Source organism: Lagenorhynchus albirostris, chromosome 20, assembly GCF_949774975.1.
Source record: "Lagenorhynchus albirostris chromosome 20, mLagAlb1.1, whole genome shotgun sequence".
Lineage (NCBI taxonomy): Eukaryota > Metazoa > Chordata > Mammalia > Artiodactyla > Delphinidae > Lagenorhynchus > Lagenorhynchus albirostris.
Genome location: NC_083114.1, coordinates 9,706,924 through 9,733,341, shown reverse-complemented (window position 1 = coordinate 9,733,341; position 26,418 = coordinate 9,706,924). Strand labels below are relative to the sequence as shown.

The 26,418-nt window shown below is 50.0% G+C and overlaps 4 protein-coding genes across 31 annotated transcripts in view; 2 read left to right on the top strand and 2 right to left on the bottom strand.

Moving 5' to 3' along the window:
• Positions 1-642: 642 nt before the first annotated feature.
• Positions 643-12,369, bottom strand: ZMYND15 (zinc finger MYND-type containing 15). Of its 24 annotated transcripts, XM_060133749.1 has the most exons (14): positions 10,664-11,862; positions 9,997-10,231; positions 9,755-9,910; positions 9,327-9,487; positions 8,630-8,782; positions 8,229-8,309; positions 7,966-8,082; positions 7,757-7,845; positions 7,571-7,669; positions 7,252-7,405; positions 7,111-7,169; positions 6,714-6,874; positions 6,070-6,342; positions 5,059-5,634 (listed from the first exon to the last, which is right to left on the bottom strand). In XM_060133749.1, the coding sequence occupies exons 1-13, from the start codon at positions 11,298-11,300 to the stop codon at positions 6,171-6,173; spliced, it is 2,274 nt and encodes a 757-aa protein (XP_059989732.1). In that variant the 5' UTR covers positions 11,301-11,862; the 3' UTR covers positions 5,059-5,634; positions 6,070-6,170. The 24 variants fall into 24 exon arrangements, with proteins under 24 accessions (XP_059989714.1, XP_059989732.1, XP_059989716.1 ...); XM_060133733.1 differs by having other exon boundaries at positions 6,714-7,143; positions 7,252-7,669; positions 7,757-7,857; positions 10,664-11,237; positions 11,739-11,872; XM_060133738.1 differs by having other exon boundaries at positions 7,252-7,669; positions 7,757-7,857.
• On the top strand, positions 11,659-15,753 carry CXCL16 (C-X-C motif chemokine ligand 16). Its single transcript, XM_060133753.1, has 5 exons — positions 11,659-12,479; positions 12,836-12,974; positions 13,282-13,364; positions 14,577-14,996; positions 15,448-15,753. Exons 1-5 carry the CDS (start codon positions 12,413-12,415, stop codon positions 15,492-15,494), a joined length of 756 nt encoding a protein of 251 aa, XP_059989736.1. The 5' UTR covers positions 11,659-12,412; the 3' UTR covers positions 15,495-15,753.
• Positions 15,754-16,086: 333 nt separating this feature from the next.
• Positions 16,087-26,398, bottom strand: MED11 (mediator complex subunit 11). Of its 3 annotated transcripts, XM_060133009.1 has the most exons (5): positions 26,263-26,398; positions 24,888-25,010; positions 17,571-17,688; positions 17,244-17,374; positions 16,087-16,572 (listed from the first exon to the last, which is right to left on the bottom strand). In XM_060133009.1, the coding sequence occupies exons 3-5, from the start codon at positions 17,653-17,655 to the stop codon at positions 16,435-16,437; spliced, it is 354 nt and encodes a 117-aa protein (XP_059988992.1). In that variant the 5' UTR covers positions 17,656-17,688; positions 24,888-25,010; positions 26,263-26,398; the 3' UTR covers positions 16,087-16,434. The 3 variants fall into 3 exon arrangements, with proteins under 3 accessions (XP_059988992.1, XP_059988991.1, XP_059988993.1); XM_060133008.1 differs by lacking the exons at positions 24,888-25,010; positions 26,263-26,398 and adding an exon at positions 21,622-21,947; XM_060133010.1 differs by lacking the exons at positions 24,888-25,010; positions 26,263-26,398 and adding an exon at positions 17,801-18,160.
• PELP1 (proline, glutamate and leucine rich protein 1) overlaps positions 17,504-26,418 on the top strand; it is a 46,026-nt gene continuing 37,111 nt past the window's right edge. For 2 of the 3 annotated variants that reach the window (XM_060132995.1, XM_060132997.1), the window contains exon 1: positions 17,504-17,871. Coding sequence is in view for 1 of the 3 variants with exons in the window: in XM_060132993.1 (XP_059988976.1) it covers positions 18,033-18,095 (63 nt within the window). In the remaining 2 variants the exon portion in view is untranslated. Of the gene's footprint in view, positions 17,872-17,944; positions 18,096-26,418 lie in introns of those variants that run through there. The other variant, XM_060132993.1, reaches the window with a different exon arrangement.

The following is a 26,418-nucleotide window of genomic DNA, read 5'->3' as shown; positions in this document are numbered from 1 at the left end:
AACACACCAAAATGCCAACGGTGGTTATCTCTGGGTGTTGGGATTGAGGGCCATTTGAATTTTCTTTTTAGGGTCTTCTGTATTCTCTAAGTTGCCCAATTGTTGCCTCCAATTCGCCTCCCTGTCACTCTCCGCCCTCTCAAGGCTGCCACCACCACTCTGTTGAATACTCTCTTGTCTTTGTTGTGAAGTACAGGGGACATTTCTTCCCCTTGATCTGACCTGGCCTAAGCAGTGTCTGGCAGAGCTGAGCACCGTTTCTTTGTTTCTGAACCCTCCTGGTTTTCCAGTGCTCTCAGCACTTCTCCCTCCCCTAGTTGCCTCCTCTTCCTCTGACCATCCTTACCTCCACCAGGATTCCGTTTTGAAGGCCCCTTCTTCTTTCTAGGGTCCTCATCCACTCTCCTAGTTGTGTGAGTTCCATCTCACATGTCAATTGCCTACCAGAATCTCTACTGCGAGGTCCCATGAGCATTTCAAACTTAACAAGTCCCACCCTGAGTTCATTACCTTTCTCTCCCACCCCTTCCAACCGCTCTAACTCCATCCCTTCTCTTCCTGTGTCCCCACTGTGAGCACACGGCACTTCCTTCCATCTGGTTGTCCTGGCTGGGAACGTTCAGCTCTTTCTCTGCCCTCCCTTTGTTCCAATAGAATTGCTCACCATCTGTTATTTCTACCTCCTCATTAGCCCTAGGATTTAACCTGTTTCTCTCCAGCATCAAGGCACCATCAGCTCTTGCCTGTATTGCTACCAAAAACTCCTAGCTGATCCGTCTCAAGTCTTGCCCTCTCACAGTCCATTTTCCCTCCAGTATAGCAGGAATAGGTTTCTAAAAGTCCTTTAGGGAATTCCCTGGCTGTCCAGTGGTTAGGACTCGGTGCTTTCATTGCCGTGGGCCGGGGTTCAATCTCTGGTCAGGGAACTAAGATCCCTCAAGCTGCGCAGACGGAAAAAAAAAAAAATTCCTTTAGTAAATGCCGAGTGGCTATTACGTCCCAGGCACTGTGCTGGGGCATAGTTATAATCAGACAGACAAGGTCTCCCCTTTCATGGAATTCACTTTTTAGTATGTATTAGAGGAGGAGGGGTAATAAACATAAATAAATGAATGACATAGTAAAATAACTGTGATACGTGCTCAAAGAAAATAAAAGAGTAATGTGATAGAGAGTGATGGGGGTAAGGGATCCTTGTAAATTTCATGGAAGCAGGGACCATTCTCTAGTTTTTTTTTCCCCCACTGCATCTCTAACACAAAGCCGTGTGTGCATTCAATCAGTATTTAGTAAGTGAATTATTAAGGTGGGCAAATTTGTAAATTAAACGTTTTGATTACAAAAGTACTGTGTGTTCACGGAAGAAAAATGAGCAGGACAGCAAAACAAAATGAATAAACAAATCCTTAGTAATCCCGCTGCTCAGAGATAACAATATGCTTTCACGTAGGAGATGGCAGGAATTTAGGGAGAGGTTATTTTTCTGGCCAAGGGAGTGGGGAAAAGTTCTCTTTCCCCTCAATCCACCAGGGACCTAGGCTGCCCTTTTATGGCTGTAGGGGATTTACAAGGTATTATCAGGGGGTGTCTACGCTCATCTGGGGTCAAGGAAGGCCTCCCTTCCTAAGGAAGTGAGCTTTAGGCTGAGAAGGAATTAATTGTGCAAGAAAACAGGGAAGTTCCACACTGAGAGAGTGTGGTGTCTTCATTTAGAGCCCCTGGCTCGAGGGTAGGGAGGGGGCAGGAAGCAGGATGAGATCAGCCTGTGGAGGTTGGCGGCGGCCACATTAAAAGGGCCTTGTTTGTCATGTAGATCTAACTGCCAGATTATAGAACTAAAGAATATAGATGAACAGATTAAAAAAACACCCAGAGGAAATAATCAGCCAGATCCAGAATGAGGAACATTCTACAGCACAAGTGATTTAGTTTCTCATTGAATCAGTGGACTGAAAATAAAAAAGGGAAGGAGGTCTGTTATAGAAAAACAACAAAAAAACTTAAGAGAGATAATAACTGAAAGCCATGTGTAGCTCTTATTCATTTCTTGATTGTAACAAACCAACTGTAAAAGCCATTTCTGAGATAATTCAAGAAATATGAGGGCTTTCCTGGTGGCGCAGTGGTTGAGAGTCCGCCTGCCGATGCAGGGGACAAGGGTTTGTGCCCCGGTCCGGGAAGATCCCACATGCCGAGGAGCGGCTGGGCCCGTGAGCCATGGCCGCTGAGCCTGCGTGTCCGGAGCCTGTGCTCCGCAACGGGAGAGGCCACAACAGTGAGAGGCCCGCGTACCACAAAAAAAAAAAAAAAAGAAAAGAAACTTGAATATGAACTGGGTATTATGATAAGATATTAAAGAATAATTGTTAATTTTATTGGGTATGATAATGGCATGGTGGTTACATTTTTTAAAAGCCTTCATTAGTTATAGATGCATATAAGTGAGCTAACTGATGTCTGGGGTGTGCCTTAAAACACTCTGGGAAACAGCTGGGGGTGTGTGATATTGTGATGTAAGAAATACATATTTTGGTCTTCATCCCAGATTCTTGGCTCAAACGTGTGGAAAACCCTTGGAATTTCCTGAGTGATAGGAGGTGAGAGGAGTGTCTTTTGTTATACATAACAGGCCCCTTTGACTGTACCTGAGTTTATGTTAATGAGGTGACTTTTGGTGGGTCCTGGATAGCTTTAGGATTATTCCTCAGGAATAACCTCCTGTGTGTCTGGTTGGCGTACAGCCATCTATGATTGTTTAATAGTGAACTGTGGGTCCTGTATCAACCCAAACATGCTGTTCTATCCTGAGCACTTATAAACAAAGATACTGCCCCTAAATTACTCACTCTCACAATCCATTTTAGTAAAGGTCCTTCAGGAAGCTGATGATACCAATCTACAAAATGAAGCAACTCCTTCACAACTATATTCCTGGTTTCAGTAGATCCTTGGTTTTTGCCTTCCCCCCATGCTGACTACCTTCTTGGTGAGCAGAGGCCTTAGAGGTACTTTCTGTTGTCCCAGCCTAATTATTTACTGGATAGCTTTGAGGCTGGTGGCCAAAACTCAGACTGACTCAAACCCAAGCTTAGTCTAGCACCAAAGTCCAAACCAGAACTCTTTTAAAATTTCATTTTAGCTATTACAAATAATCACCAAGGGATTGTATATTTCACTTTTTTTCTTATTGGTTTGCATTTCCTTATGCATCTAGTGAAACAACTTCCTGGGAGTTGAATCCAATTTTAAATTCCATTTGTTACTTTTACCTTTAGTAACTGAGTGCAGCACAGCTGCTGCTCCATGCCATGGGTGACCACATGGCCACCCAGGAATCAAAGGTTCTGCATCTCCCATCTTTTTATCCTTTCTCCTCTCAAACCACATATTTCTGTGAGCTAGGGCCAGTCTAGCTCTTCTCACTTCTGACACCAACTATTAGCTGCTTTTACTAATAGCACTTTTGACACCAAATAGGTGTTTTCTTTTTGTTTGTTCTCTCACACCAACCAATTCGCCAACTACCCTGACACCAACTGGGTGTCCTACAATTCAATCAATTCTTTTTTTATTTTTTAAATAGGGTATGTATGTATGTATTTATTTATTTAGGCTGCATTGGGTCTTTGTTGCTGCACACAGGCTTTCTCTAGTTGTGGTGAGCAGGGGCTACTCTTCGTTGCAGTGCATGGGCTTCTCATTGCAGTGGCTTCTCTTTTTACGTACCACGGGCTCTAGGCACGTGGGCTTCAATAGTTGCAGCACATGGGCTCAGTTGTTGCAGCACGTGGGCTCTAGAGCGCAGGCTCAGTAGTTGTGGTGCACAGGCTTAGTTGCTCGACGGCATGTGGGATCTTCCCAGACCAGGGATTGAACCCGTGTCCCCTGTGTTGGCAGGCAGATTCTTTACCACTGCGCCACCAGGGAAGTCCCAATTCAATCACTCCAGACACGGAATTTTTCCCTTTCTATACTTTGTGATAAGAGTCATTAAGCCCGGCCCAGAGTGAGCACAGACTGCCACAGGTTAAGGGCTCAGTCCTAAAAGACTGCCCCCACTTCAGATGCTAATTGCAAGCCCTGGGCCCTCTGACCAACTGACTATAAACTGAGGCTTCCTGTGATCTCCTTCTCAGGTTCAATAATTTGCTAAAATGGCTCACAGAACTCAGGAAAACAGTTTACTAATTATTACTGGTTTGTTGTAAAGGAACTGCAAATCGGAAAAGAGGTATAGGGCGAGGTGTGGTGAGGGAAGAGGGGGTAGCCTGGAGCTTCCATGTTCTCTCCAGGTGTACCAGCCTCAGTACCTCAGTGTGTTCATTAACCCAGAAGCTCTCTGAAGCCCATCGTTCAGGGATTTTTATGCAGGTTGCTTGGTGATTAACTTAATCTCCAGCCTCGCTCCTCTCCCGTGGAGAGTAAGGGGTGGGGCTGAACGTTTCAGCCCTCTCTAATCATGCGGTTGGTTCCTCTAGTATCTAACTTCCATCCTGAAGTTAAATAAGGGCCCACCTAGAGTTACCTTATTAAACTCAGGTATGGTTGAAAGCGGCTTATTATGAATAACAAAAGATGCTCCTCTCACCTCTGTCACTCAGATTATAGAAGCTCTTGTGCCAGAAATGGGGCACGCAGACCAAATATATATATTTCTTATATTATCACATTATCACAGGGAGTAATAATAAAATTTGAAAAATGTTGATAATTGTTGAAGCTGGGTGATGGGCACATAGAGATTCATTAAGCTGAATCTTCTGGGCTTTTGTGTATATTTGGAAACTTTGATAATAACATAGTTATAATAAAAGAGGATGACAGAAAGAGAAGCAACTTACAAGCCATACTAAAGAGTCTGAAATTTTAAACTTTTTTTTTTGAAATAATTTTAGATTTATAGGTGGGGTGCAAAGACAGTAGAGTGTTCCCAAATACTCCTCACACATCTTCCTTATTACTTCTTCTATAACCACAGCGTGTTTATCAAAACTAAGAAATTAGCATTGATACAATACCATTAGCTAAACTGAAAACTTTATTTGAATTTCTCCAGTTTTTCCATTAAATTTTTTTTTCTGTTCCAGGGTCCAAACCAGGATACTGAATCGTATTTAGTTGTCATGTCTCCTTAAGTCTCTTCCAATCTGTCACCGTTTCTTGGTCTTTCTTTGCTTTTCGTGACTTTGATGCTTTTGAAGAATAGCAGTCGGGTTTTGTAGACTGTCCCACAGATTGGTTTTGTCTGGTGTGTTCTCATGATTAGTCTAAAGTTATGGATTTGGGGGAATAATACTACAGAGGGGATGTGGCCTTATTGCATCATGTCAGGGAGCATGACGTCAACATGACTTCTCATTTCTTGTAAAACTAGTCACTTGGTGCAGGTGGTGTCTGCCAGGTTTCTCCACTATTTTTCCCTTTCTATACGTTGTGATAAGAGTCATCAAGCCCGGCCCACACTCACGGGGATTTTAAAAGTAGAGGAAAGTTCATTGAGGGGATTTAAGCAGGGAGTAATGTTTCGAATGTCTGTTTTGTAAGGAACACGAGATATGGTGGCATTTGCAGTGGGACTGGACATAAACTGCTGGATGTTGAGTGACCAGCAGCCTGACTCAGCTGGAGCTGGTTCTTTATGGGCCGTGAAGGATGAGAGAACGTGGAGTCAGGGATGGCCATGAAGTTTCTAACTTGGACAGTTGGGTGGCTGGGGTCTTTCACTGACTCTAAACCAAGGTTGTGAGTGCCCCTAGGAGGTTGCATGCCTCCCCTGCCCCCGCCCCCGTCCCCTCTCCCCCCAGAGAGAAGCCACTTTCTGTTTCTTGGTCTTGCTTGACTCGGATCCGGTCCCTGCCTGTTACTGGGGCCGGAAAATGCCTTGTCTACACACACATTAGAAGAAGTTTGGGATTACCCAGGAGGGCAGAATCCCAGAGGGGACAGCTTTCGAGGAACTGAAGAAAGATGGAAGAAAATGTCATCCGTAAATCCTTTAATCCTCTTTCCATTTAAGGACCCAGTTATGAGCGTTTGACTCAGTGGTTTCAAACAAGTAAGTTTAATTACCTTTCGTGTTCCGCCAACTGGCCTCCCCCCTCGGCCTCGCCGGTTTCGTGTTCCTTTCTGAGGCGTGTTAGGGGAGGGGGTGGACTTCTACCTCTCCGCCCTCACCTCCGCCGGCGGGCCCTCCGCCCAGGTTTCTTTTCTCCTCGGCGCCTACGGGCGGGGGCGGGAGGAGCGGTAGGAGTTGGGGCGGGAGGCGCGGGCCCTGGCACCGGGCGGGCCCAGCTCCCTTGCGGAGGCTTGTAGACCAGGTGGAAGATGAAGGCGTTGCAGTACCTGAGGGGGGCGTGGCGCCGTCAGGGGCGGTGCCAAGAGGCCGGGATTTTCCCAAGGGGCGGAGTTTGTGGGCTCCGAGTTTCAGGGGGTGGGGCTAAACTTAGGGCTCTGCCAGCCCGAGCGTAACCTGGCTTTTTTTTGCTGAGGGGTTGGGGGGGGGCGGGGCTGGGAAACGAGGCGTTGGAGAGATTTTTGTGAGCTGGATGTAAAGAGGGGTGTGTGGGCGTTGTCGAGACCCTCCAGCGGGGGTGGTGGGAGTGCGCGCGGCGAAAGCAGGGTGTAGGGCTGGGCCAGGAGGGTCCCAGGACCGCAGAGACGAGGGTAGCGGTGGACCTTTCAGGATGCGTGGCCAGAGAGCAAGAAGGCCTTACCAGGGCATACAGTTGTCCGCCGCTCTGAGGCGAAAGGGGGAGCGGAAAGGGTTGGGCTGTGGAGGGCTGGTGCCCCCTCCCGTGGCCACCGCCATGGTCTGGTCGTCCATCACACAGCCGTACTCGCTGCTCTCGGTGAAGAAGGCCGGCACTCGGAGGGACTGGGGTGGGGGCGGGGCCTCAGACACTCTCAGAAAGGCTCCCAACCCCACGTACCTCCCGAGGACCCAGGCGGACCGGGATGGGGAGAGGCACGAGGCAGGCACAGAGGGGGGCAGGAGGACCCGCTGGCGCACCCCAGGTCTGTAGAGCAGATGATGGGGAAGAAGAGACTTCCAGAAAAGGAGGAGGGACCGGGCAGGAGGTGAGAGAAGGTCCCTTTTGTCCCATCCCGCACCTGTAACCGGGGCAGCGAGCTCAGCCAAGTGTCCTTTAGACCAAAGCCAGAGTTAAATCCTGCGGAGGAAAGGAGAGCAAGGAGAAGCTGGCTCCCAGGGCCTCCTCCCACCTCCCCCATGCTCCTACCCCAAGCGCTTACCGATAACCAAGTCAGGCTTGGGCCCCTGGAGCAGGTGGTAGGGCCGAGCAGACACCTTGATCTGCAGGTCCCTGCGGCCCCCCTTCTCCTTAGTCCCAGAGCTTAGCCGTGCTGATACCCCGGAACCAGGACGGACAGATACTTCGAGGTCATCCTGGGGAGTTTGGAGTGGGGTGGAGAAGCCGGTGGAAGTTTTGGTACTGGGAGATGCATCAGGTAAGACAGGGGAGAGGAGGCAGGGATCGGAAGGGCAGAGCCCAGCTGGGAGGACAGCAGGAGGGTTAGGACTAAAGAGCAGGGCACCCCCCTCAGCCCTCACCCTCTGCAAGGTAAAATTCTGCTGGTCACTCTCAGGGGGCAGGCTGTCACCCACAAACTGCAGCTCCAGGGCCACGTGGGGGAGCAAGACCAAGAGCTCCTGAAGGGCAAAGAGGACAGATCTGGGTCCCACCCTGCATCCACCTCCACACCCAAATGCTCAACCCTCAGGCCTGGAGGGACTTACCCAAAACACCATGATGAGGTCAAACTCCTTCCCAGCCTCCATCACGTGGATTTTCAGTGACTGTTTGTTCTGGATGTTGAGCTCAGGGACTGGGTGATAAGCTAGTCATTTAAGAATACGGTCTCCTCCTCCCCTCCCTCCTGTCCCCTACCCCCGCCCCCCGGCCCTCCTGCTCCACGCACTCCTCCCCCTGCCTCCGCCCTCCTTACAGGACTGGGGCACCAGATGGGTGATGACGTAGTACACAGTCAGCGGGTAGGTGAGAAGCACAGCCATGGGGGAGTCCAAGCTGAGGCCCCGCCATGTGTAGTAATCCTGCCACGAGCCTGGGGAGAGTGGGTTACTGGGGACCTTGCCCCAGGCCTGGACCCCCACCTCTCCTGTCCAATAGCCCCCTTTCTCAGCCACCGAGTCTGCCGGCCCTCCAGTCCCCGTCCCTACCCCTAGCTCCCTCAGGGCCCCTCCAGCTCACCAAAGAGGCCCCTGGGTGGATCTGGGGGCACAGGAGGCATCAGAGCAGGCCCATCCCCCTGAAGAAGCTGGTAGGGATCTCCTGAGAGGATGAAAGAAGAGGAGCCTGGTGTCAGGGAGGTCCCCACCTGGCCTCTTCCTTCTTCCAGAGGAGCTGTGTTCCCTGAGAGAGGGCCTGGAGCTGCAGCAGGAGGAATGGGGAGCTGCCTAGGGATGGGGCTTCTGGATGGGCTGGGCAGTGGTGACTTTTCTGAGGGTTGAGGAGAGGCATGAAATGCCCTGGTGGTGGTGGTGAGGTTTGGTGTGTATGTGGAGGGGTTATCTAGGACCCGGACAACTTTTTGCTCTCCCGTCCTTCCCTCTAGTCTGAGGGACTTATGCCTGGAGAGAGGCCCCACGCACCATTGAGAAGAACGCTGAGGGATGGTGTGCTGCCCCTTGGGTGCCCGAGGGTGCCAGGGCCTGGAATCAGCATGCTGAGCTGGGTCCAGTAGCCACGAGTGAGGCCTCGTGAGGCCAGGAAGGCCTCCTTGTTAAAGGTTTCACTGGTCACCTCTGGAGAAGGATGAGGGGAGGGGTTGAGGGCCTGGTGGCCAGGATTCCAGACTTTGGCTCTCCTCAGTCTCTCCCCAGGACCCTGAGTCTGAGTCTGGTTCTAGTCAGGCAGAGAACTATTAACATTTCTGAGTGTCTACAGCATAGCCCACAGAACCCATATAACAATTCCATGCGTTTTAACATTTGTTAGTCTGCCCATTTCACAGTTGAGGAAATAGCTCTAAGAAGTAAAGCGATTTGTTTCAGGTCACCAGTTAGTGGTGAAGCTGAGAAGCAAGTATTTGAATCCCTACTCCCGAATCCCGTAAGTTCTCTCAGGGACCAGGGCGCTCAGTTCTCAGCTCCAGAGATGCTGTGTCCAGCCCCAGGGGTCTAGCCCCCAGCCCCAAATACCCAGCACCCAGCTGTTATTCCAGGGATCTAGATTCCAGCCCCAGGCACTTAGCCTTCAAGCCCAGGACCCTGTTCCCAGGCACCTGGGGCCCCAGTTCCAAAGACCGGGTCCCACTTTCCCCCACCCATCCTGACCTTCTTAGGGTACCTGTGGTGTAGGTAAAAGGCAGAGTTGCCAGTTCTCCGGCCCGCTCCATGAAGGCTGCAAGCCTTGGGCACCAAAATCGATGGCTCACATCATCTGGGCATCGCTTCCAGTCAGCCTGGAGACAAGCCTCTCCGCAGTACAAGACAGCGCCACACTGGGGGCTGGGGTCACGGGGAGGGGTGGGCACTCAGTGTTAGTGTCTGTAGGTCCCCTGTCTGCTGTCCATCTGTCCTGCGACTGCCCGTACGCACTCAGTCTGTTTGTACTCTCTCTGCCTATAACAGCTTTTTTGTGTGTGTGTCATCTTCTTGTTTCCCTGTCCCTCATTCTGTCTGTCTGCAGGGCCCCACCCCCCAGCCTGCTTCCTCTCTGTTTGCCTGACTGTTGGGGTCTTCCTTCCACTCCCTCCATCTCTGCAGGCTGCTCACCAGGGGGTTAGCTTCACTTCAAAGCTATGCCTGTGACAAACATGGCAGTTTCGAGCCCGAAGGGAGGCAAAGGTGAAGCCAGGCCGGGGACCCCATGTCCGCATCGGGGTCTTGGTTAGCTTCACTTTCAGCCTTGGGACCAGATTCTCCAGCTCCCTGAATGGGGGTGGAGACGGCATCAGGCTGGGGGGCTCAGGAGCCCAGGGCCCCAGGCTTCCCCACCCTCTACCAGGTTTCTGTACCGATGCAGCTGGGCGTCTCCCACAGTAAGCTTTCGGGGCTTTCGGGGGTCTCCAGAGCCCATGGGACAGGCCATGCTGTGGCAGAGGAGAGCATAGGCCCGAGGAGCCAGGTTCTGTGTCCCTGAGCCCCTGCCTGCACTCCCCTGCCCTCCATCCGTCAGCAGGTCAATGCCCAAGATGGTGCCGTATTCATCCGTCACCAGTAGGAGGCAGGAAAGGTGCAGGGGGGGCGCCTCTGGGGAAAAAGGGAAGAGTCGGGGGCAAAGACTGTCAGGGTCAGGGATACCAAATCAAATACCCACGGGGACTAGAAGACTGAGCGAAGGGGACTAGGGAGAGAGGGCACGCCTCATCGGAAGGGGACTGCGGCTACACAGAACCAGCATTTGCTGCGGGGTGGAAATGTGGGCCTGCTGTGGGAACTTTACATTTTTCTTGAGAAGGGGTAACTCCAGACTTCTGGAAGTTTTTTCTTTTAATGTTTAAATGTTGGCTCAAATTTTAAAAAACAAAGAACATTGTGGATCAATGAAGACACCTTTTTAGGCCAGATTGGCCTGAGGGCCACCCATTTGTGACTCCTAACTGGATTCTGAGGGGCAGAGGAGGGCTTTGAAGGGGAGTATGCCTGGGCGGGGGCAGGGCAGGGCCAGCCCTGGGTTCTTACCACTTCTCTGTCCCTTTCTTCTCTCAGGCCCTGGTTTGTCCTCCGCTCTGTCCTCTTGGCAGCCGACCTCGCCACCTGCTGCCTCCTGCTGGGTCCCGTCTGCCTCCCCTGGGGGGTTTGCTTCCCGTGGGGACTCCCTGCTGGTAGGGGCTGGCTTCCCATCCGCCTCTGTTTCTACTTTCTCGGTGCCTGCGCCCTCCTCCTCTCCCCCTTCCTCCAGGCTGACAAAGCTGACATAGGGGCTTAGGTCCCGCAGGTGGAGTGGGGGCTCGTCTCCCAGGAGCCGGGCAGCCCCCAGGCCTGGTGCAGGGCCTGGCTCTGCCCCTTGCCCCAGGCTGATGCCCACACTACGGTTGGGCAAGACGTGGAGCACCCAAAGGGCGCGGTCCTGGGGCAGCCTTCTGATCTGAGCCTCCAGCTGCCACCAGCAACCCTCCGGGCTGGTTCTCACGGCCCCGCGCTCCGCCACGAACTTGCGGAACCAGCCAAAGAGGAGGGCAACGAAATCAAGGAACTCATCCCGGTATCCAGACACAAACTCCATGTCTTCAGGGGAACAAGGCCTGGGCCCAGACTGAGCAGAGGGAGGGATGTAGGGTGAGAGAGAGGTACTCGGGAGAGTTTGGGGCTGGGTCATAAAATGGGGGAGATTGTGGGTTTGAGGGTCACTTAGGGTGGAATCTATGGATGAGTGTTAGGAGTGAGGAAGGAGTTTTCAGGGCGGAGGATGGGAATTCAGGGTGAGAATGGGGTCCAGACTTGAAAGTGGGTGATAGGGTTAAGGATGAGTAGTCGGGAGGGAGATGGTATTTGGGGCTCAAAATTTGAGGCTCAAACCCTCAAAGGTAGGGTTTAAGTTGAGGATAGAAGTGGGAGAGGGCTAATCCTATGGGCAAGGGTTTGGTGAGGAGGGAAGAGTTTTGGATCCGTCTGTGGGGTGTGGGAGGAGGGGGACAGGAGCTAGGGCATCTTCGGCTTGGATAGGTTTGGCGGTGAGCCCCGGTACACCTAGCCCCTGCCGTCCGGTTCGCTACTCCGGTACCTGCAGCCGCCACCACTTTTCGAAGGTAAATACCTCGGGGTGGGGCGTGACGTCAGGCTGCCCGAGCCCTCCGCCGGCTCCTCGGGTTGCCACGCCCCCTGTGTCGTGCGCGGCGCAGAGGCGCTCAGGGCAGTCAGTGTGCTGCTGGGCGCGCGGACTCGTCTGCCGCGGTCACTCCAGCCATGTGACTGGATCCCAGTGCGCCGGACCCGAGCCCGAAAAGTGAAAGCCTCTCGAAGGAGGAGGTCCAGCCAACTGACCTGCGGAGGGCGGGCGGGCGGGGCTGACATCCCCGGGCCGAAGCGGATCAGCCTAGTGGGCAGTGCCCGCCCGCCACGCCTGGCCTTGCAGCCTGGACTTTCTTCCGCTTTCTTTCGCCTTCTTCAAACATTCCTGGCTGCCTCCTCGACGGGGCACTGGGCTGGGTGCGGGAGCGCGGGCAGAGGCGCTCCGCCTCCCGGAGTTTCCCCGCCGCCCCAGGCTGGCGATCACGCGGCTACAACGGTACTGACCGCACTTACTGGTTCGAGACGGTGAGGGCGCCCACAGGGAGGCGCCGCCACCTCGCGCCTCGCCTCGGCCCGGCCTTGGTGCCGACGGCCGCCGTCTCCCGCAGAATCTCAGGCGTGGCGGGAGAAGGAAGCGAAAGCCATTGAGAAACCGGCTGGAGCACGTCTGGGACTCAGACAGGGCGAGGCGGGCCCGAGATGATGCTGAGCTGGGAACTCCGGATCCTCTTGCTCCTACTCTTTCTATTGTGCCACACTCCTCCAGGTTCGTCAGGGGCCCGGCTGGTTCCCAGATCCCCGAATCCGGGGAAGGGGATGGGGGGCACGAGGGCCGCGGGGTTGAGTTGAATAAGTGGGGAGCCAGGGTCCCCAAGGCAGCCGGGGCAGGGGGAGGGCTAGCTGCCTGGGGTTGGGGACCGGCTGGGGAACACCAGGGCCCAGGTGTGATTATGGACGTGTTTGGGGAGTGTGATGTGTGAGTTGAGCCCTGGGGGTGGGAGGGGCTCAGATCCCCGGGTCTAGGGGAGAGGCTGCAGTGGGGCTGTGGGTTGGAGGCTAAGTTTACCGCTGCGTGAGCCCCTGAACCTGGGAAACTGTGCTGACCACCTCGGTCCCGCTCAGGCGATGGCAATGAAGGTAGCATCGCTGGCAGTTGTCCCTGTGATAGAAGAATTTCTTCCCACTCCCCTCCTAACGATCACATCATGGGACATCTCCGAAAATACCTGAAAGTCTATCAACGTTGCTCTTCCTACGTCAGGTAATCTCACCCACCCCTGGGAGCGCAGAGCCTCCGGGTGCCTCCAGGACCCTCTCTGGTCAAACTTGAACTCCTTCTGGGAGGACCCCTAGTCCCTTCTGTAGTCCCCATAACATTAGGTTATGTGTGCCCTAATTCTCCACACCTTAGTTTCCCTGTTCTGCCTGGAATTTCCCAGTCCCAGCAGAAACTGCTGAATCTTGGCAGTGACCTCACTTCTTTGGAAAGAGGAAAGAGCTGGGAAAGTGGGGGGAGAGAAAGGGGGTGGAGATTGGAGACACAGCTGAGACCACGTCCTTCCTTACAGGTTCCAGCTACCCTCGGGAAGTGTGTGTGGAGGCAGCAGTGACCGGTGGGTCCAGGAACTGATGCGCTGCTTTGATCGTGAAGGTGAGCACGTTCCCCCTCCTCCCCAGGCTCTGTCTCCAGGGCTCGGCCGCCTCCACTTCACACTTTTCTTTGCCTCAGCCCTTTCCCCTTTGACACCTCACATTCCTATTCTGTGTACTTTCACTTAAGTCCCTGTTTACCAGAAATCACTCACCGTCACTTCCAGGATTTTTGCCAGTTCATCCTATCACCTGTGCATTTACTTAATGTTTTCCTTGAAATCAAGGCACTATTTTTATTTTCCAGTAATTTATTATGGAAATTTAAAGACATATATAAAAGTTGAAAGATTTGTACAGTGAACATCCATATACCCACCACCTAGATTCTATAATATTTGATTTTTATATTTTATGTGTGTACATAATAAAGCATATATATTTTATATTTTACAATATCGAGTCTACAGCATTTTAACTATATTTGCTTTATTGCACGCCCATCTGTCTATCCATCCCTCTATTCCTCATCAACCTGCCTAATATTTTTTGGTGCACTTCCAAGTAAGTTGCAGGGTTGACTATACTTTATCCCCAGACATTTCATCATGTATATTATTAAGGAGGGTTTTATATTTTATTGTACCTTTTTTTTTCTTTTGAGGTAAAATTTACAAACAATGAAACGAATAAATCTTAAATGTACACAGCCACTTCTGAAAAACTTAATGGCAACTAGTCCTAAGCAGGAACATCTGTGAAGTCACAAATTTGATATGCTGGTTGTATTTCTCTCCTAAAATAAATACACAACCATTAAGACACAAAGTGTTCTTCCAGGTCCCAGCTAAAGTTGTCTTCTGTAGCATTGGTGGTACCCATACTGCCCTTTGGCTACGTAGACCTACCTTATTCATTTACTCTTCCTGGCTACTCTGGCCTTTAGTACTAAAATTATCCTTGCTTTACAGCTGAAAGAAATGAATCCCAGAGAGGTTAAGAGACAAGGGGCAAGGTCACAGCTACTTTGTAGCAGAGCCCGGGTTCCAACCCAGGTCTCCTGACTTCCCAGTTCAGAATGCATGCTCGCCCCAGTGGTTCCATGTTGTGGTTTGCTCACTTCCATCTCCCCATGTTTCCCCTCTGCCCCTGCCTTTCTTTCCTGGCATTTAGCTGTTCCCTTGATGTTCTCCTTGACCCACTACCCTTCCCTCTATCTAGTTCTTCAGCTTATCCCCTCATAGCCCTGATTCCTCACTTCTTGCTTCTTCAGAATGTGGACGTGCTCACGCCAGGAGTGTGGCCCGCCAGGGACATGTACCTCCCCGCAGCACCCAAGTTCCTGAGCCCACAGAAAAGACACCTTCAGCCACGGGCACCCCCTCACAGAAGTACCTGCCATCCACCCTGCAGCCTACCCAGCAGCCCATCTCTCCAGAAGGAGCAACTTTGTTGGACCAAAAGCTCATCCACACCAATGAGACTACCACTTACACTTTGGGCCACCGTCTGGGGGCAAGGCCTGGGGCCAGGGGGAACCAGAGGCAGCTGGGAGAGAATGTGGGTCCTGCAGCTGGGACATCAGCCATGGTGCCAGTGCTGTCCCTCTTGGGCATCGTTTTCCTCCTCACTGGAGCCCTGCTCTACATGCTGTGCGAGAAGAGGAGGAAGCAGTCACTGCAGTGTCCTCCAGGTAAACTGGGCCTCTGAACCCCTCCTCCAGGGATGCAGAGCCTCCTTGGTAGGGATCCTGCCCACAGTAGCTCTCAGGCCGGCAAATGTGGAGGCTGCCTGCACCACGGACAACAGGCAATGAGGGGAGAGTCAGCCAGACTACAGAATGGGGAGGGAGGGAAGCCACCATAGGCCCAGGGACCAGTGCATGGCCTTCAAAGCCAGACAGTGCTTGAGCAACATCAAGATGGCAGCCAGAGCAGACGAGTGGGAGATGAAGCGATGGAGGAAGGTGGGAGCTATTCGTTCAGTTCACACATCTTTATTGAGCACCTACTGTGTACCTGATCTATAGTCAACGTTTTAGAATCTGATTCCCCAGTTCAAGCTATCACCCCTTGCCCCCCACTCCCCCCGCCCAACTTCCCTTGATCTCAGAGCTCATCTCTCAATTTCTTTATCTTTTCCAGATTTGCACCTTCATTATGTGCGTGTGGCAGCAGACGCCAATGCTTAAAGAATGGAAGCTTGTGAGGGCAGGTTACGATTTATTCAGTATCAAATGCAGTTAATATACTAGAGCAATCCCTGGCACGTGGTAGGCACTCTCCACATATTTGTCGATGTTTAATACACAACTAACCAGCCACTGCCCTCTCTTAGACGTTCCCTCCGTTTTTTTTTTCTATGCTGTAATTTAAAATCACCTCTTATACTAGATATCTTGTACAAATTCTGTATGTGGATTTTTTAACTACTAAAACTTATTTTTATAATTATTGACTCTTCTTTCTGCAGACATTGGTCTCATGCCCTTGCCCCCTTACCATGATTCCTGGCTTCAGCTTCTCTGCTGATGGCCACCTGACACCTTCCCCCTCAGCGCATCCCCCAATCCCTGCCAACCTCCTTGTCCCAAGTCCCTTGTGTCTTGTCCTTGTCCTTGTCTCTTCACACCACAGCAGTGTTCCTCCCCAACTTCAGCCCTCTTCCACTTTCCCACCCTCCCTCCGCACCAGCTGCCATACAGCCTGGTTTTACTTCCTCAACCCCTTACATCACCCATATATGCCCCAATGAGAGTCTGAGCTCCTTGTTTTTAGTGTTACTGTTTTTATTATCAAAACCCTTAGTTCTCATTTTATCTTTTCCAGTGAACAAAAATGTGTCTTCATTGGTCCAAGTCTACCTGGGGCAGGGACCTGAGGAAGTGGATTGGGTGTCTTGAGTCTCTGTCTCCTGTCCTGAGTTTGTCAGTGCTCGGTGAAGTGCATGGCAAGAGGAGCCAGGGCACAGCCAGGCATGGGCTTGGTCTTTAAGGTTCTCCATTCCCGCCTCTTGTGCCTTCGTCCTCATGGCTTCTGACCAGCAGCACATGTACGGGGCAGCCCATGCTCTCCAGGTTCTGTCCTGGGGTGCAGGTGGAGCTCTCCTTCCAAGCTTTTCACCCGCTTGGCCTAGTTTTCCAGCATCTGCTCACAGGTTCGAGCCACCTCACTGAGCTTGAGACGAGCATAGTCCACTCGCTTCAGGGCCATCTGACAGTCCTTCCTCGAAGAGTAGCTGGAGCCCTCATGGGGCTGCCCTGTGGCCACCTACAGGACATTTAGATTGATCAAAGAAGCACCCTTCCCCTTTCCCATCTCCCCAACCAGGCATCAGGTCTCTTGCCTCATTTCTTCCCTGAGTCTGAATTTGCTATGCCACTTGGTTAGCTGGATTACCTAGGGCATATCACTGAATTTCTGTTAACCTCATCTGTAAAATGGGGATGACAGTAACTAACTACTTTCTGGAGTTGTTATAGGATTAGATAATGCAGAGTGGCACACTGTAAAAGTTTAGTAAATGGTAGTTGCTGTTATAATGACCTCAGAACTCTTCCAATCCTGTTCCTTTTCTCAGGAGGTAGCCATCTGGGGCTCCATACCCTTGAGGTCTGGTCAAGTTTCTAAGAGCATATCCTGTGGCTTTCGTATTGTTTACACACCCTCTCCCAGGACTTCACCATCCAGTGGCTCATGTGATGCAACTCAGTGACAAAGGAAACCTACCCTGGAAGGGAGGGGTCCTGCCAGGGTCAACTGGCCTGCTGGGTAGGGCTGGTCTTGCTTAGCTCCCGAGACCAAAGCTCTGCCCGGGACTCCTGAAGGCTAAGGCTAAGGCTAAGGCTAAGGCAGTGAGCTGGGCGTGTTGCACGGTCCAAGACACACACACACGCGTAGGACGTTCCAACACACACACACACACACACACACACACACACCTGAGTGAGATAGCGGATCTGAGCCGACAGCTCCGCCTCCACGTGCTGCACCGACGCGGTGAAAGCGGCTGCCTGTCGGTCTAGGAGCCGCTCATTGGTTTTTTCCTTGGAAAGTTCCAAGATCACTGTACCTGCCGGGGTGGAGAGTGGGCGGGGCTCTCCGGAGACTGCCAGTATAGCCGCGCCCCAGAGCCAGCCCCACCCACCCCTGCACCCACTTAGGATCCCTCCCAACCCCACTCCCAGTCACCGGTCGGCGCATGTGCGCACGGTCGGTCTAGCTCACGCTCTCGCTGCCGCTCCTCCTCTGGTCGTCGTAGCCCGAACCTGCATTCTGAAGAATGGCTCCAATTTCCCGTTCGATGTCTTCCAGGGCGCGTAATCGCTCGTTCGCCAAGCTGTAGGTAGCCATCGTTACTCCGGGATTCTCTCCTTTTGCGAAATGCTGCGGAAAAGTGCCCGGAAATGGCTGTCGGTTTGCGCCCGCGCAGAGCGCGCCCCTTAGCTAACACTACAGTTCCCGGAATGCTCAGCACCGTCTCGCCTTCTCGGTTCACCTGGTGAACTACAACTCCCAGGGTCTCCTGCGCATGCCCAGGTCTGCGCCACCACCGCGTGACCACCTGTGGTAAGAGGCAATATCGAAATATTCACGCCCTTCAAACCTGTCCACCTTTACGACACTGTCTTGTGGTCTGTGTTTAATTTCTTCTACAAGAATTTAGTGAGCGTCTGCTGGGTGCTAGGTGATGATGGTGGGAGCGCTGGGGTGTTACAGACTGGACAGCCATGGACCCTGTGTTTGCCTATCCCACTCCGCCACCTATCGGAGCCTGGGGAAAGCCGGACTTGGTGAGTGTGACCTTATTCGCCCTAGCGATTCCCTCTGAATGGGAGCCCTGAAACACGGACTGTCAGTATATTCTGAGAAGCTGGCTCCTATCAGCCTTTTCTCTCTCTGATCGCCTGTTAATGTGGTTGGCTCTGGGGATACAAAGGTGAGTGAGGTGGACTCTCACGTGATAGTGGGATAAATGTTTCGTTAGGGCTACGCCCAGGGTGTGTCTCTGGGAACACAGAGAAAGGATTCTGGGAGGAAATCCTGCTTGAACTGAATCTGAAGGCTTAACCAGGTGGATGAGAGCTTGGAGTGGAAAAGGGGAAGGCACAGGCAAGCGCATGGTGGTGTGAGGGGGCTTACACATTGGAAGTCCAGCAAGGGGTTCAGTTTGACTGGAGTGAACGCAGTGTGGTGGTGGATAGGTGTGACTGGGGAGACTGGAGTGGGGAACCAGATCAGGAAATGGCTTGCAAGCTAAGGAATTTGGACTTTATTTTGAAAGCATTTGGGAGCCTTTGAAGGATTTTCAAGAAGTGTATTCTGACCAGCTGTACCTTTTAGGAAAGATCAATATTGACAGTTTATGGAAGATTGAGAATGAAGCCAGTTTGCACAGAGTTAGCAAACGAGTGGAGACTTTCAGTTAAACTTGAGAGATCTAGCGTTTAACTTCACTCCTTTACTAAATCCTAGGAAGATAGCAATAAGGGGATTTTAGAAAGGAGTCAAGGAGAGAGAGGAGTTAATAGCAAAACTTTAGATAGAAACTGCAAGACAGAAGGGTGTGTGGTAACTGATTTAGCAGTGAAGTAATTAAGCCAGCAGTGAAGAAACCTTAGAAGCAACTCTTTTAAAATTTAATTTAATTTTTTATTGAAATATAGTTGATTGGCTTAGAAGCAAGTTGATTTACCCTTAAATCAGGGGCATCACAGTACAGCTGGGCTGTAGGTAGTACTAAAATTAGGAGGATTATTTGAAGTAGTTAGACCCCCCTGTCTCCTCCTTTATATCCTCATATCTCCTGGCAGCTACTCACCCCCAACTCATCAGATTGCTGGAGGTTTCTTGGTTGGAGATGGAAACCAGAGAGTATTTGGCATGGAGGGCACCTGGGCATGACTGTATTTAAAACAGATTGAGTGAAAGTTTATTTACTGAATGGTGGTTTCTAGAACTCTGGCAACCAGGGTTTTACCTTCCAGGTCAGAGACTGGAAGACTCTCATCTGGGGAATTTGACTATTCAGAGGAAAGATCTAAGAGTATTAACATCAGGGGTTCTCCAGCAAAGCAGTTAGCTGGATCACCCCATAGTGAAACCCACAGTTGATAAGTCCCAACTGTGTCCACAGATCTTCTAGTCAACTTCTTAGCATGTCACCCTTAAAATGAGCAGACAAAAGATTTCTAGATGTTTGCAGAAACTTTCTAACATGGAAGGCAGAGACCAAAATAAACAGAAAAAAACCCCCAAACAAACCAAAAAAACCCCACCTTCGATGACATAGAGTAAAACTTAAGGAAAAAAAAATATTGACGTGCTTAGGTCAGAGATACTATAATAAAGGATTGAATCCAAGAAAACACACTTGAAAAATAAAACCATGAGGGAAAGAATGAAAAATTGAGCAAAAGGGTTGAAAGAGAAATTGAAGCACTCTCCCAGCAAGTAAAGCAAAAGAAAGAAGATGGCATATAGGAAAGATGATGTGAGAAAATTAGAGAATCAGTCCAGGGGGCTTAAATTCTCTGAGAACAAAGGGAAGAAAGGACTTGTGTTTCTAGATGAAAAGGACCCATTAAGTGCCCAGCATCAAGGCACCTCGTGAAATATCAGAACACTAGTCTCACAGAAAAGGGTCTTGCAGAAGCTTCCAGAGAGAAAATAGACCAGCAATCAGAATGGCCTTGATCCTCTGACTACTAACACTCCACACCAGTGGAGTGTTCAACCAGTGCTCACCAGTGGAGCCTTCAACGTTTTTGGGGAAAGTGATTTCCAATGTGGAGTTCTGTACTCCAGCTGTAGTAGGGTGAAGGCTAAAAATGCAGTGGCTCAACCAAATAGAACTTAACTTTTTCTCAGAAAACAGTTTGGTGTGGGTAGTTCAATGTGCTCCACAAATCAGACCGAGACCAAGGCTAGCAAGCAGTGCAGCTCTGCCATCCTTTAGGCTCTTATGCTCAAAAGTATGGTCTTCAGGCCACAGCATTGGCATTACCTAGATGCTTTTTAGAAATGCAGGATCTCAGGCCCCACCACAGACCCACTGCATCAGTATCTGTGTTTGAAGATCCCAGGGGATCTGTATACACAGTATACTTTGAGAAACACTGCTTTTCCCTTCCAGGTGATCTGTATGCACAGTAAACTTTGAGAAACGCTGCTTTGCTCTGGGACATTGCTGTGTGCAACGTCAAAACTGGGTTGCTGCCCTCCGTGGGCTGCAGCTGGCAGGAAGGCAGAAGAGTAAATATGGAGGAGGCACACCTGTCTCGGAGGTCTGGCTAGGGAGTGGCACATATAATTTCTACTCACATTCCTTTGAAGAAAACCCAGTCATGTGGTCTTACCAGCTCCGGGGTTCTGGGAAATCCAGTCCTTACCTAGGTGGCTAGCTATTGTTCTAGCACCGTGGCAGAATAGGTTTTAGGGGATATCTAGACTCTCACAACAGCCCAACTATCAATAATGAAGATAGAATAAGGACATTTTGATATGTACAAGGTCTCAAGTTTCTCTTCCAAGTACCCTTCTCAGGAGGTGACTAGAATTAGACTCTAGTCAGAAGGCTCCTGGAGAGAGATTTTTTAGGAGTTGGAAGAGATAACATCTGTTTTGTTTTGAATGAATTGAGAGGATACCCAGATTTTTGGAGGAGAGTATAGAGCAGAATTAGTGATAAATCAGAGAATAAGCAAATTTTAAAAATGATAGCTATTCAGGGAAAACAGTTGTGCAAGAAGAGAAAGGTAATCATAATAGACCACATGACGCAGCTATGGATAACATTTGCAATAAATCCTGGATGTTGATCTAACCCCGATTGATAGAATTCCTTTGGGAGAGCTTCCCATGTCGGGGCAGGGGGGCGAAAGGGCGCTCAGGCTTCACCTTACATGGCAGGAAGCCCATAGACAATGCTTAAAACAAAAATCAAGAAGTAGCAAAACAAGCATGTTGTTTAGAGATGGAGGTAAATGCCAAAAGAAACATCGAACGGAGGTGAAAGTAATTGCCTCTGAGGGGAAGGAAATTGCAGGGGGAAGGAGTTTACTTTTTCTTGTAATAGCCCTTGTAGTCGTATCTGACTCCTTCAACTATGTGGATATACAACTTTGAAAATAAAAATTAAATAAACATGAAAAGCGAGAGAGGAGATAGACTTGACTGTGAAAGAGCCCTGAGTGTGGAGGAGTGTGTTTTCTTTGGTTTCCTGCCTTTATCCCTCCCTTTTTCCCTCCTTCCCTCCCTGCCTTCCTTCCTCTCTCCCTTTCTTCCTTTAACAGAAGAGACTTGCACGGGTCTGTTTACCATGGAGGAAGAACCAGTAGAGAGAGGCAGAGTTTGAAGAGATGGGGGCGGTTTGATGAATCAAGGTCTCAGAGGAGGTGGGAGGGGGAGCAATCTGAGCACAGGTGGAGGGATTAGCTTCGACCTGGAGGCGGCACCTTAGCCTTGGTTGTGTAGGAGAAACGGTGTCGATGTCGGTGCTTGCTTGTCGGTAGGAGGTGGGAATTAAAAATCATTCATCCCTCAGAGACTAATCTCTGTGAAGAGCGGGAGAAGTCACTCTGAATGTGAGGAAGGTTTAGAAAATTAGTGAGTTGGATGGGAGCAGGAATAGGAGGTGACCAGGGACGTGGAGGGGGACAGGGGGTTATCAGGTGTTGAGGGCCCAGCTGAGGTTAAAGGCCATAGGTTTGTAGTGGCCCAAATCCGTACCCGGCGCCTAGCACGGTGTTGGCACCTAGGATGCGTTAAAAAGATTTGTTGGATGAATGAGTAAATATGTGGTTGTGTGATTTTTCTCTGGCAGTGCCTCAGCAGCCCCTTGTTGGAGGGGACAAGGGCGGGGTGGTGGTTAGAGCCAGGAGTGGGGTTTGAGAGCAGGTTTTGTGAAAGGAGGAACAGTTGACGGTGCTGATGAGATAGTGGTTGATGTGATGATCCTGAAGTTTAGTCTGGAAAGAAAAGCAAGTGTTAAATTGCGAGAAAACAGAAGAGCCAAGAGCTTGGTGACAAAAAACCAAGAAGTCATTAAAAACAAAGTGATTATAATTGACTACATATTAAGTATAAAAATTATGAATTATTAAAAATACCAGAAGCAAAATACTTTGAAGCTAGAAGTGATGGTTGCACAACATTTTGCATGAACTAAGTGCCACCGAATTTTACACTTTAAAATGGTTAACTTGGGACTTTCCTGGCGGCACAGTGCTTAAGAATCCGCCTGCCAGTGCAGGGGACACCGGTCCGGGAAGATCCCACGTGCCGCGGAGCCACTAAGCACGTGAGCCACAACTATGGAGCCTGTGCTCTAGAGCCCATAAACCACAACTACTGAGCCCACGTGCTGCAAGTACTGATCCCTTGTGCCACAACTACTGAAGCCCGTGCACCTAGAGCCTGTGCTCTGCAACAAGAGAAGCCGCCACGAGAAGCCTGCGCACCGCAACGAAGAGTAGCCCCTGCTCGCCGCCACTAGAGAAAGCCCATGCATAGCAACGAAGACCCAACGCGGCAAAAATAAATAAATAAAATAAATAAAATGGTTAACTTTATGTTATATGAATTTTACCTCAGTAAAAAGAAAAGAAAAAAAAAGCTAGGAACAAATTCAGAAGACAAAGCGGGACAAATATGAGCAAAATAAATGACAAAGGGTTAATTGCTTTACTATATAAAGAGTTCTTAGGGTACTTTTAGAAAAACAACATCAACCCAGTAAATCGGGTTCATCCTCACTCACGATCAAAGAGATGCAAATTAAAACTAGGGTGATACCATGTCATGTGCTTGATTGGCAGTAATGAAAAAGGCGCTCACCCTTTTTTTTCTCATTTTTTAAAAAAGTTTTTATTGAAGTATAGTCGATTTATAATGTGTTAGTTTTAGGTGTACAGCAAAGTGATTCAGTTATATGTATACTTTTATATATATATATATATATATATATATATATATATATATATATATATATATACTTTTTACATATATACTTTTTTTTTTTTTGGCCACACTCTGTGGGATCTTAGTTCCCCAACCAGGGATCGAATCCATGCCCCCTGCAGTGGAAGTGTGGAGTCTTAACCGCTGGACCACCAGGGAAGTCCCTGTATACTTTTATATTTATATGTTGGGTTGGCCAAAAAGGTCGTCCGGGTTTTTCCGTAAGGTGTTACATAAGATGTTCTGTAACATATTGTGGAAAAACCCGAACGACCTCTGTAACATCTTACAGAAAAACCCAAACGACCTTTCTGGCCAGCCGGATACTTTTATATATATATACTTTTTCAGATTCTTTTCCATTATAGGTTATTACAAGATGTTGAGTGTAGTTCCCTGTGCTACACAGTAGGTCCTGTTGGTTATCTATTTTATATACAGTAGTGATGCTTACCCTCTTTGACCCACCAATTCTACTTTTTTTTTTGACCACGTGGTGGTTTGTGGGATCTTAGTTCCCTGACCAGGGACTGAACCCAGGGCCTTGGCAGTGAAAACAGGGAGTCCTAACCACTGGACTGCCAGGGAATTCCTCCACCAATTCTACTTTTAAGAGTTTGTCCTACAAACGCACTTTGCATGTGCAAAAAGACATATCCTCAAGGATAATTATTGTAATACTGTTTGAATTAGCAAGAGTGGACATCCTTCATGTCCATCGATAGAAAATTGGTAAAAGTAAATGACATCTAGGCAATGGAAAGTTAGGCAACTCTTTTTAAAAAATATATTTATTTTATTTATTTATTTTTGGCTGCATTGAGTCTTCGTTGCTGCGTGCAGGCTTCCTCTAGTTGCGGCGAGCGGGGGCTACTCTTCATTGCGGTGTGCGGGCTTCTCATTGTGGTGGCTTCTCTTGTCGTGGAGCACAGGCTCTAGGCGCGCACAGGCTTCAGTAGTTGTGGCACGCGGGTCAGTAGTTGTGGTTCGCGAGCTCTAGAGCGCAGGCTCAGTAGTTGTGGTGCACGGGCTTAGCTGCTCCGCGGCTAAGTGGGATCTAACCGGACCAGGGCTCGAACCCGTGACTCCTGCATTGGCAGGTGGATTCTTAACCACTGCGCTACCAGGGAAGCCCCTAGGCAACTCTTTAAAAGAATGAGGTAGATCTATGTGGATTGCTAAAGGAATGTTCTCCTAGCTGCATTATTAAGGGAAAAAAGCAAGGTGGAGAAGGGTGTGCAACTATCTGTATTTAAAATAAGGGGGAAATATGTTCATATGTATATGACTGTGTCTGAAGAATGTCTTTGGAAGAGTGATCAAGGAACTGCTAATAATGATCGCCTCTGGGAATGAGAAATGGGAGGCTGGGGATCAGGGGCATGAGGGAGCCTTCTGTTCACTCTTTACTGTTGAGATTTTTTTTTTTTAAGCCATGTGCTTGTTTTACTTAAAAACATTAAAAACGTGAAAAGCTAAAAGAAAAAAGGCATTGTTTCTCAAAGCGTGTGCTAATTCACAATCCCGATTCATGGATTCTTCCTGGGATCGACTGAATCAGAATTGGGGAAGGTAGAAGCCTGGGACTGTGTGTTTATCGCGTACCCCAGAGGATTCTGATTCACCTGAAAAAGTTTGAGATCCACGGGCCAAGAGCTCAGAGGTCAAGGAGCAGGTTCGTGGTTGTCAGAGGGATGATGACGGTCCCTTCACATGAAGAAGACCAGGGCGTGCAGGGTAGGCTGCTGCTGTGGAGAGGTAAGCAAGGTCATTGGCATTTTGGCAGCACTTAAAGCCTGTGGGTAAATCATGATTTAATTAGATGTCATGAGCCGTAACATAGACTAAAGGCCTGTATGAGTGGCTCCATTTGCCTCACCAGCCTCATCTGGAACTACTTTGCCACTGGCTGTCTCTGTCCCAGTCCCTCTGGCCTCTTTCAGTCTCTGAAATGTGCTCTGTTCCCTTCTGCCTTCACACGTGGTGTTACTTTTTTTTTTTTTTTTTTTTGCGGTACGCGGGCCTCTCACTGTTGTGGCCTCTCCCGTTGCGGAGCACAGGCTCTGGACGCGCAGGCTCAGCGGCCATGGCTCACGGGCCCAGCCGCTCCGCGGCATGTGGGATCTTCCCGGACCGGGGCACGAACTCGTGTCCCCTGCATCGGCAGGCAGACTCTCAACCACTGCGCCACCAGGGAAGCCCCGTGGTGTTACTTTTGCCTGGGATACTGGAACTCCTCCTCATCTTCCAGTACTCTGCTCAAAGGTCACTACCTCCAGTGAAATCTTCTTCCAGCCCTAGCCTAGATCAGAACTCCCTAGCTCCTGCATTTCTCCTTTGGAGCACAGATACTGCAATGATTTAATGTTTGCTTCGGTCACTGCCAACCCTATACTATGCCTGGCACATAATAGGGGTTTAAATCAAGATTGTTCATGGAATGAATGAATGAGCCTTAAGAGAAAAAGGAGAAACGTTGGGCTGCAGGAATGGGAGTGGGTGGTGGGGTGAGGGATGTCAGTGGAGTACTGCTAACTCCCTCCAGCCTAGCCTGGGGCTTCGGCCAAGCCTCTGGGAGTCCCTGATGGATGTCAGAGGAGCAGCAGTAGGATGTAGCTTCTTGGACTTGTCCACAGCAGCATGACTCCCTTTGGCTGCCCAAAGCCTCGGTGTCTGTGTTACAGCGTAAGGACCAGGCTCCACAGAGATGTGTGTCGTGTGGCTTCTGCCTGCAGCCATGGTGCCGCCGAGCCCCAGGAGTGGACAGCTTGAGCAACCATAAAGAGCAGTGGAAATGCACACAGTTGGTCACGACAGGTCACCATGCAGTCGTGTGTGTCAGCTGCAACAGGGAATGGCCTGCCCTGCGCACCTCCCAAGAACATCTAGTCTGCAGGGAAGTGAGTTATTATTCCCTCTGTAAATGAGTGAGTTTACTTTGTGGCTTTACCAAACTGTACCTTTGAGTTGGGACTGACCAAATCAAGTTTCCATGTTGACCTTGGAGCTCAGGTACAGCTCAACCATTCAGTAAACGTTTACTGACAGCCTATGGGCCGGCCAGGTGCCACGTGGGTGCAGAGAAGAGACTGCGTCCTCACTCACAGCTAACAGTCATGGGTACGCACACTATGTGCTCCTTAACTGCTGCATAGA

Coding starts and splice junctions, on each gene's coding strand:
- ZMYND15 (XM_060133731.1), bottom strand. CDS start 11,300: ATGACCCAGCCCCAAACTCTCCCGAGTACCTCTCTCTCACCCTACATC. Junction 9,488..9,754: donor GAAGTGAAGCTAACCCCCTG/GTGAGCAGCCTG, acceptor CCGTGACCCCAG/CCCCCAGTGTGGCGCTGTCT. Junction 8,783..9,326: donor GCCTTTTACCTACACCACAG/GTACCCTAAGAA, acceptor ATCCTTCTCCAG/AGGTGACCAGTGAAACCTTT.
- CXCL16 (XM_060133753.1), top strand. CDS start 12,413: ATGATGCTGAGCTGGGAACTCCGGATCCTCTTGCTCCTACTCTTTCTA. Junction 13,365..14,576: donor GCGCTGCTTTGATCGTGAAG/GTGAGCACGTTC, acceptor TTGCTTCTTCAG/AATGTGGACGTGCTCACGCC. Junction 14,997..15,447: donor GTCACTGCAGTGTCCTCCAG/GTAAACTGGGCC, acceptor TATCTTTTCCAG/ATTTGCACCTTCATTATGTG.
- MED11 (XM_060133008.1), bottom strand. Junction 17,375..17,570: donor AGCCATTCTTCAGAATGCAG/GTTCGGGCTACG, acceptor CCACCCCGGCAG/GTACAGTGATCTTGGAACTT. Junction 16,573..17,243: donor AGATCCGCTATCTCACTCAG/GTGTGTGTGTGT, acceptor AATGTCCTGTAG/GTGGCCACAGGGCAGCCCCA.